The following is a 10,106-nucleotide window of genomic DNA, read 5'->3' on the forward strand; positions in this document are numbered from 1 at the left end:
ATGCCAACTGTCTGCCAAATGACTCAAGTTTATCCTATCAGAAACATCCTTCAGCCAGGCTGAATAAAGACAGGAAAAGCTAATCACAATACTTTCAACTCCTACTTTACTCTCACAGTCAGAGAGTTTGGTCACACTTACCGCTCCCAAGACCACTGTTGCATCAAAGAGATAAACTGTCTCATAGTTTACAGTATTTGCAGTGTATGTGCTACATTTTCATTATACTTTTTGTACTTCAGGAACAAGTAACTAAAATCCAACTCATGAGGTTTGCCGCGGATTCTCAGCTCAACAGCCAAGAGTGCATCTTCCTTCCAGGAAACCAGCCAGCATCAAAATAACTCCAAAAAAAGAAAACCTCAAAAAGGAAAAACAATCAAAATCCAACTGTTAACTTCTGAACTGTCTGAAAATCTGAGAAGTGAAGAGGGAAGTTTATCTTGGACAATGAGGTTACATTTCTGTCAATGAAATCCACTGCATACTCTATGAGAATTGACAGATTTGCTTTTATGAGTGGGACCAGTAATAAATAATGAATCACATACTTAACAAAAACCAGAAAGCCATTCTAGTTTCCTCTGGATGCTTGGAGGAAGAAGAAAATGGTATAAAGCCAGGTAACTATAGACTATGTAGGCTACTCTTCTCCCATCTAAACCTAGCAACAACACTTCACAAAGTGAAGACTGTGCTTCACCGATACTACTCATGAATCAGTCCCACACCTTTTTTTAATATATGGTTCATGGAACCCCCAAGCATTCTAGGACAATGACTTCCACACTTTAATTATGCATTAAATGCACAAAAAATGATTTTTAAAATTTCATTTTAGACCTCAGACCCAACTTCAGATTCATTGAAGACAGAGGATATTTCAGCTTCACTAATGCATTTCCAGTACATTTTATGAGACAAAGAAGAATACAAACATTCTGCACAATAGCTCACTCCCACACCTCCCCTCTCTAATGGAAATGACAATCCTGTAGAATACAAATTTTGGTAGAACTTGATGGAGCCGAAGTTTCATTGGGCATTAGGTTTTGTTGACTTTTGGCGGGGGGGGGGGGGGGGGGGGTTCGTTTTTTCTTTTTGGAGGGGAGAGACTTTTCCTTTTTTCTTTTTTTAAGGAAAAAAAAACAACAATGAAACAAAAAGAACCCTGAAAATCCTTCATAAATACCAGACAGTATTCATGCAGTAATTCATGCACCAATTCATACTGCATGAATGATCCCCTCACTCTTAAAAATCCAGTTTCCCTTGAGGGTAGGCGCAGGTTCTGGCTATCTGAGTGGAAAAAAACTGTAAGTAATTATAAAGTCATTCCTAGCTGGTTTTAGGTCAGAGGTGTCTAGAAACCTCTCCTCACAAAGTTAAGTCCTTATATCATTGACAAGAGTTTCAGTTGGGTCCATCCCTCAGATACTTCTATGAGCAGCTGTATCAAGTCTTGAGAAAAAAAAAAAAGCCAAACAACAGAAAAACCTAACAGTCCCTCCCCCAAAAAGAAAACAAACAAACAAAAAAAAAAACCACCCCACAAACAACAAAAAAACCACCCACAGAACACAAAAAAATCCCCAAACATACAAACAAAGAAAACCCACCCATAGTCTCATGTCGTGGTTGTGGGACTTCTGTTTCACCAAGCTGAAGTCTCGGTGAAAACTGGGGCTTCTGAATTATTTCACATTTTTTATAAACTAGTACACAGAAAATATTAACTAGCATCACCCACTGTTCTTTCACACTGTTTTACCTGCCACGCTGATGTCAAAACATCACTTAGATTATTTATCAGAAGATAGAGCAACAGTAGCAACAAAAGCTTAATTTCCCTCACTAACTTGAGAAACATCTCCATGAAAAGCCTGAAGCGCAGAACCATGCTTTGGACCTGGTCATCTTGGAACAAGAAGAAAAAATCCAAACCAACCCCAGTTAAGAGTACCCAGCATACCAGCTGTGGAAGGTGGTGCACCTTCATTAGAATACTATTTAAAAAAAAAAAAAAAAACAAAACAAAACCAAATTGGGTACTCGATACCCAAACCAAAACCACACAATAAAGCCACACATCCAGATCTCCAGTATATTTTCACACACATAGGCACAAAACCCAAACTACAATACCATTTCTATTTAATTTCCCATATATGAACTTTGTGTTACCACTTTTAAATTATTTTCCTCATTCTACATTTTCAATTCTTTTGACATTGTTAAGACACTGAAAAGCATACTGCTTATTAATGATCAATATTATCTAGAAATACAAGTTTATAAACATGGCTTACTAAAATTACTCAACTGTAAAAGTTTTAATAATAAACTGCTGCAGAATTAAGCTTTCTGTATGACTGCTGCTGAAAAGACTGTCTCAATCATTTTATTACTGATTATGTTACCAATAGGTGCTTGGAATAAGTTCCAAGGTAGTATCACATCTAACAATCTGTAGTTATTTTCATGTATTTCTTTTCACACAAGTGTGCATATGGCAGTATTCCTAGAGAACAAAGCTAAATTTGTTCCTAAAAAAAAATAAAAATAAATAAATAAAATAAATATTTAGATAACAAAGACCATAAGGAGACGCACTCCATAGCGTTCTAATGTACACTATACTTGTTAGTGTGACCAGAGCACAGTGATTTAAACCAGACAAAGTTCTTCCAAGTTTCCATTTGATTCTCCAGGAAGATTAAAGCTCTTAATCTTGTTGTAGCACATATCTTGCCTATGATCTTTTTTCATTACTTTGAGCTAATGATTTGAGCATTGGATCATATGGAAATATTTTTATTAATATCTCAAACATCTATGCTATGACAATTTTACAGTATGTTTTTTATTTGTAGGTATTTTTAAGCCACCCAGCAACCATCTTGTGCAGCATTACAGAAATTGTTTTTAAACAATGATAAATTCAATTTTACTCTTACTTTCATACCATTTGCATGACTTAGCATATTATATAAATATTCTATACTTCCATTTTATTTCTACTAATAAAGGTATTTGCAATAGAATATAATAGAGCGATCAAGGACTTAGGTAGTAGTCGATTTTTGACACAGAAATAAATATATTATTTTCACCTGACCTAGGAGACCTACAGAGAGTCAAACATAGTATACTCAAAGCTGCAGCATGAGGATTTTCTGTTTTCTTATTTTATCAAGGACTCAACTGGTTAGGATGCACTCTGAAATGCATTGAGCACAACAAAGACCTATAGAAATTGAAATAATTCTCTCTCCCTTTGTGAAATCAGCCTTTCTACTACAGGTTAATGGTATCATCCATACTTCCACAAGAAGAATAATTAAGATGTGGACAATAGTGTAAGGAAGTCATTTAAATCACTATTCAATGCCTCAAAGTCCAAGTACAGGAAAAGAAGCAGTCAAGCACTGCTTGATCAAAAAATTTTACATTATACAGTCTCTTCAGACCCTTCTCTAGCTTAAAATAGACTATTCAGCTCTAAACTTATTCAAATCACCTTTGTGATTTGAATTTTGTTGAAGTATTTATTTGAAATCTATTCAAATCACCTCTCAGCATCCCACACAAGACCTGGAAAGGAGCAACCAGAAAACCTACTCTGGGCTCACAGGCCAAAAGCAGCTACTCAAGCGAGAAGACTGAAGACATGCCCCTTAAATTAAACAGATACATCAAGACTGAACAGAATTTTAATACTTGATAATATGTAGAACAGTATTCATATTTATTCCCATTTTCTTATTAAGGCATAGGATAGAAAGAATGGACAAAAAAGCCCCAGAAGACAGCATAGTCACTAAGCAAACTACAAGCATCTATTCACTTTGAGTGTATAAAGTGTGCAGCTTCTGTCTTCAAAGTGAGAAACTCTCTCTGAGTATTTCACCTCTTCATGACTACTGCTAAGATTTCCACACAGAATGTAGATACAGTATAAAGTGTCAAAACTCCTCATATTAGTCATAACATATGCCATCTTTTCAGACAAAAAAGATTTTTATTTTTTTTTAATCTAAAAAAAGGCAGGTGAAGCATCCCAGTGACTCTCAGGAGTTATGTTTGTTCTCAGATGCAGAGATATGAACATGCTCTGCTTGTGCACTTGGCAAACTGGATGCACCCCAGGAGCCATAAAACAGCATTAGCATGGTATTATGCTCTACTGTAACATCAAAGATTATTACGCCAGCAATAGCATTATATTTATATGGCTTCCAGACTTAAAATCACCCAGAAATCTGCCTTAACCCATTAATATCTACAGAATAAATCTACATCATCTGAAAGTACAGGAGCTAAATAATTCCCGAAGTTTTATTAATAAAATTTTCATAATACAAGATGTCTTCATTTTTTTTAATGATCCTTAATCCTTTTACTGTTCAGTGTAAAAACAGGTTATTGGGATATGATTCTGAACAACAGTCTTACCCCTGTTACCCCGGGCTTTTTTAGAAAGCAATAGGATAGAAAGAACTATAAATGTTGTCACAAAACCAAATTATTTGAGATAAACACCGGCAGAGAAATCATGAAAACCTTCAAAATCTAAGCGGAATAGTATAGATGCCACCAAGTAATTTTTACATTCCCCATTAAGAACTTTTTGACAGAAACAGAGCTGTGGTCACAAAAATATAAACAAAAAAAATACTTCTTTGAAATTTACTTTTTTTTTTTTTTTTTTTAGTGTGATCTAAGAGGATTAGCAAACTTTAAGTAAAAGGATTAACAAGGCATGGGACTGAGACAGGAAGAGATTACCAGAATGCCCATGTACTGCTTTGTAAAGAAAGTTTTGCAAATATTCCTGAGAAATTTGACAAGCTTCCTGTACAGTAGAAGCAATTCTCTAAGGATCTGAAAAACCCAAAATACATTCAGCATCTCATTATTATTCCAGTAGGCTCTAAGTCAATTTAAAATTGCTGAAAGCATGGGTCATTTAACAACAGGTTCATTTTCAGATCAGTTCACAAGTTTTTTCCGTACTAAACCTATGTAAAATTCTACTCTTCCTTTACCTTTAAAGCTATGATAATCATTAACAAGATTCAATACACCTGCCATTACAGCTTTTTTCTTGGTTATGCTACTGGAGAAATTTCTGACCTTATTTAGACCCTATCTTCAAACACAATTGTAATCTTTCTTTTTTTGTTAATAAATAATCGCACTCTGTTTCACAGCCAGTTCTACTTTTGCTTGCCATTGGAGGTTACATCAGGACACAGACTACTGTAAGAGACTGGCTCACTCCTACTTCTGGTGCACTTAAAAGCAGTCAAGCTAAGGATCTTTAAAAATCCATCTTTCAGCGAAGTTTTCTTGCAGACTCCAGCAAAGAACTATTACTGTGATATGACAGCCTGTTTTCAGGAGTTATCTATGAATGCAAGCTTCTGTTAATGATGGGAAAACTCTGCCACATTCATTAGTTTGCAGTAACCTGCAAGACTTAAAACATCTGTAATTGCTTTAATCTGCTAAAGTAATTTAAGGAACTCAACCCCTTCTAGGGAAAATTACTGCAACAAAAATCCTTCAGCTCATTCTTTTCTCAGCAGTCCAAAGCTGAATTCTTTCTAGATACTCTTCATGTTCCTCTTTTTACTCTACACAAATTACATGAGTGATACTTGCCTACAATTAAGTTGAAATGGAAACCTGAGAGTCAGAACAGACCTAGGTAACCTACTTAGCAAGAGACTACCAGGGCACAAATGAAGTTATTTAGCCCCCCTGTGGCTGTACTCAGAACTTTAAAGTCATCAGTGAAGTATGCCACATCCCTTCAGGATTACAAAACAAAAGCAAGTGTATTACCTACTGGACTTGCCACTTGACAGTACACGGTCTATAAAAAAACCCAAGTGTCCTCTAATGACATAAAAAGGCTCTTAAAAAATGAATACCAGTTGAGGAGGTTTGAAATATGCAAAAGCATAATTGCTGGCTCTGATAATTAGCTACTGACACCTTTTCCTTTTTTTTTTTTTTTTTAATGAGTTCACAGGCATTTAGTTACAATAGATCAAACTCATCTGTATGAAGAAACACTGCTTTTCTGTAAGATTTAAAATCTTTTAAGCACAGAGTCAACATTAAAACTATCAAAAAGCTGGGGGTTAGAGGCAGAGGACATTTCAGGAAATCATAACAGTATTTTTCCAAGGTAATTAGCCAACCTAGAGATCAGATAAAGGGTTTTCATTTAAAAAATTAAACCCTTCTTTTATATCAGTGAAAACAAAAGGAGATGTGGAATCTATCTGTATTCTTTCAACTGCGCTTCAGAAAAACTTGCGAGTACTCAGGTGTTCTCTGGAAGACTTTGTAACCGACATTGAAAAACGAGCCAGGTATTTAAGCAAGTCAGATTCTGATGAGAATAAAACAGAGGACAAACTTAATTTGCTGGAACTATTACTTTACTCGGCAGAATGATCTATTTTTAAAAGACTGATTGCAAATCTAAAAATGTCTTCAGATTTGTCAACCGTGACATCAACACCTCAAAAAAAAAAAAAAAGAAAAAAGAAGAGCAATAACATCATAACATCCTACCAGCAACCAGCATCTCAAGCGCCAATCACTGAAATCACTGTTTGGGAAGGAGGAGGGCAAACCAGAAATTGCTGTTGTCAGCCATCGTCTAGCTGTCCTATCTCACCTTTGATTGGATCAACCCTCCTCAAATAGGGCAATCCAGGATTACTAAGGGGCTTACTGAATTAAAAAAAACAACCAACAAACACTAACTATATAGACAAGGTATTTTAAGAGTGTTACATACACTGGAAAAAGTAAGGAGTTCACAAAACAGAAGAAAACACACTGCATATACCAGAAGTCACAGAATATTTATAAAACACTATGTCTGTTTATGTTACATTTTACAATACTTTTTTACTCATTCCTTTATTATCACAAAGTTCCACACAACCATTTGCTTACACTGATAAGGTCAAGTTTGATTTTTCTGTATACACTCCAGCCTTAGTGCCTCATACTACCTTTTCTCTCTTTGCAACTGCCTGATATTTAGCCAACAGAACACATGAAAAAGTATCCATTAATGAATTTGCTGTTTTCTTACACGGCAGTCACATTTCCAAAGAGTTAGCTCTTGCCATCTTCATAACCACATTAACTGAAGCTAAATTATATTTTTCAGTGGTTGAGATTCAGTTAGCAAAAACTTGGGCTATATTTTCAATCTATTAAAAGTCTATGTACACCTACCACATCTATAAAACACCAAGTCCCAAGCACCTCAACATTTCAGGGTATTTTTTTTTATAAAACTTAAGAAATACCTTTCTTCCCTCTCAGATACACATATTCATTCAATTTCAAGACAATTCTTCCATTCTTTGCCTTAGGAATTTAAATTTTAAAAGCCCCAGCTATGCTGCAGTAACAGTGCATGCTTTCATCCATAGTTAAGATAACACAGTTTATGCTGAGATGATTAACCTCAAATTAATTTGTTACTATTTTAAGTAACCTGCATTTTTCCCTGTGGCAGCTCCTGGCAAGGAAAATAAAGAATTAGTTAGAACAATTTTTTATTCTGGTGTTAAGGATACATAAGACTTTGAACAAAATTAAATGTCTGGAGAGATTCTTTGGGATCGAAACAGAAAGACAAAAATGGTTCAGCTACCTCCTGGTCTAGCATGGGGTTATGCATCTACCTTTGTCATCCACCTAACTGCTGTTTTAAAATATGTACTTCATGGTCACAAAAGCTCATTTGAGAAAACATTATTAGCACACGCAACTGATGACACCACACAGAAGTGATTATATGCACTTTCCTAAGCACACCTGGAGAGAACTTGGATGAAAATATATAGGGTAAATCCCAAGAAAGGTGCCATTCCCATCACACCTCCAGGTGGTCGAAGCAATACGAAGTGTATTGCCACTGAAAGTTACATAACCTTAGAAAGTAACTGGAACACAGCATAGCTGAATCTCCTATTTCCAGCTCATTTTTAATGCATTATAACTGTTAGCAGGGTTGAGCTGTTGGACTACTACTACAACTCAAGTTGTTTCTCACAAAGAGACAGCCTATTACTTCAATAGGATTTTAATCCAGTACAATTACTGACTAATTTTTAGAGCCCTTTTCATTTAATTTCAATCTGTTTAGAAACTAAGTATCTTCATCAGCACCCAAGTCACTAGAAAATAAGAGCTTGATAGCAAAGCCAACTATAAAAAAAAGGGGGGGGGGGGGGGAGGAGAAAAATTAGCTTCATTCATTCTTTAATTCTTGCCAGGGCTTGGACAAATAAAAGAAGGATGAAAATAGAAAAGTGATTTGATGATTCTTCCTCAAGGCCACAGACAACATGAGAAGCAGTTCTGAAATATTTATATCTACCTATAAAACCTAGAGCTGTGGCTTACTTCAGGCAGTTTACAGTATTCCTATGACAGCTGCTGTTACCATTCTCTACCCTGGAACGACGGTTCGTAATTTTGATTGTTTTGTAAACATAGTGGTCCTCAACCCAGACAAACGCTAGAGACCTGCGTGTGCTACCCAACAACTCCCTCTGCCTGTAGGCCGGCGGCTTCTGCGTCCTCTTGGACCCCTGCTACCAACTACCTGCCTGCCAGCCTCCCATGTCTCCAAACGCTGCCTTACGCCTCGTAGTTCAAACGCCTTCGGATGCAGCAATAAACCACACTTCCTCGCTGAACCATAACCGCAAGGCTCTCAACTGTGGTCGCGGGCAGGGGTTATTTCCCTCTTCTATGCCCCTCTTCACCCTGACCTACTGGTTCAGTCAGTGGATCCGCCGAACTAAGCCTCTCGATCAGACCCGAGGACAGAGACCCGTGAGGAGACTTTACACACGGCGCCGGTGGAGGGGCCGGCCGGACTAGAACCACCGCGCCTCCACACACTCGCTCCGCGTCCGGAGTGAGGGCGGAGACGCAGAGACACGGGCTCGCTCCCCACACGCACCTCCTGACCGAGAGCACGGCCACGGTGACTAAAGCGCCCGCCGAGACCGGGCGGAGGCGGGCCTCTTTCTGCCTCTCACCCTCTCTCCCGCCGCCGGTCCACAGCGCCCGCCACAGGCCGCCGCTGCCAGCACAAGCAGCGGCCCCGGCGAACGGGAGCCGGCCGAGGCGAGGCGAGGCGACCCGCGCGGCGGCTGCTGCTAGCCAGCAGAGGGAGCCGGCCCGCAGCCCTGCTCGCGGTCCCCGGCGCAGGGCGGGCCTGCCCGCCGCGCTCACCCGGCACGGGCCATCCTGGAAGACGCGCGGGTCCAGGTTGCAGGCGATGGTGGCGGTGGGCAGGTCCTGCAGCGCCACCTCCTCCATCTCGCCGTCAAGGAAGCTCCAGTCCGCCTGGGCCTCGGCGGGGGGCCGCAGCAGCAGCGCCGCCGCCTCTTCGTCGTCGTCCTCCTCTTCCTCCCCGGCTTCCCCGGCCGACGGCAACGGCGGTTGGAGCAGAGGCGGGGGCTCCTCCTGCCCCGCCGGGCCCCTCCCGCCGCTGCCGCCGCCGCCGTTCTCCATGTCCAGGGGCGAGCGGAGCCCCCGCGGGGCGGAGCCTGTCGGCCGCCGGCACCAGCAGCGCCTCGCAGCGCCGGCTTGTGTCCCGCTGCCGCAGCAACAGCGCGAAACTTAGAGCTCCGCGCCCCTCTCGGTTCGCTTAACCCCCGCGCCCGGGCAACCGGCGTCTTCGTGACACACACACCCCCCCCCCGCGCAGGGAGCACGGCACCGTCTGAGCCAATAGGAAGCTGCCGCCGCCGCAGCAACAGGTGGCCTGTCCCAGCTAGACGTTGCTTCCGCCATCTTGAGTGAGGGCAGCGGCCAAGTTGCCCGTGCGTGAGGAAGCGGAGCCTGGGTGCGAGCCTGTGGACGCGGCCGCACGGCATGGGGCAGGGGCAGCCACCCGGGGCCACGGTGACTGTCCAAGGCCTGCTGCGGTCACACAGCTGTGTTTTGCATCACGGCTGGAGCACAGAACAGCACGTCTTGATAAGGAATATTTTGCAATAAGCAGATGAATAAAAACCCCTTACTCGAACACTTGTAAATCAGTCAAA

The 10,106-nt window shown here is 40.5% G+C and overlaps 1 protein-coding gene across 1 annotated transcript in view; it reads right to left on the reverse strand.

Moving 5' to 3' along the window:
• The window catches only part of RCAN1 (regulator of calcineurin 1), a 41,650-nt gene extending 31,915 nt beyond the window's left edge, over positions 1-9,735 (reverse strand). Inside the window, exon 1 of the mRNA XM_065676888.1 lies at positions 9,289-9,735. Within this exon, the coding sequence (XP_065532960.1) occupies positions 9,289-9,570 (282 nt within the window). The 5' untranslated portion in view covers positions 9,571-9,735. The remainder of the gene's footprint in view (positions 1-9,288) is intronic.
• Positions 9,736-10,106: the final 371 nt, after the last annotated feature.

Source organism: Lathamus discolor, chromosome 4, assembly GCF_037157495.1.
Source record: "Lathamus discolor isolate bLatDis1 chromosome 4, bLatDis1.hap1, whole genome shotgun sequence".
Lineage (NCBI taxonomy): Eukaryota > Metazoa > Chordata > Aves > Psittaciformes > Psittacidae > Lathamus > Lathamus discolor.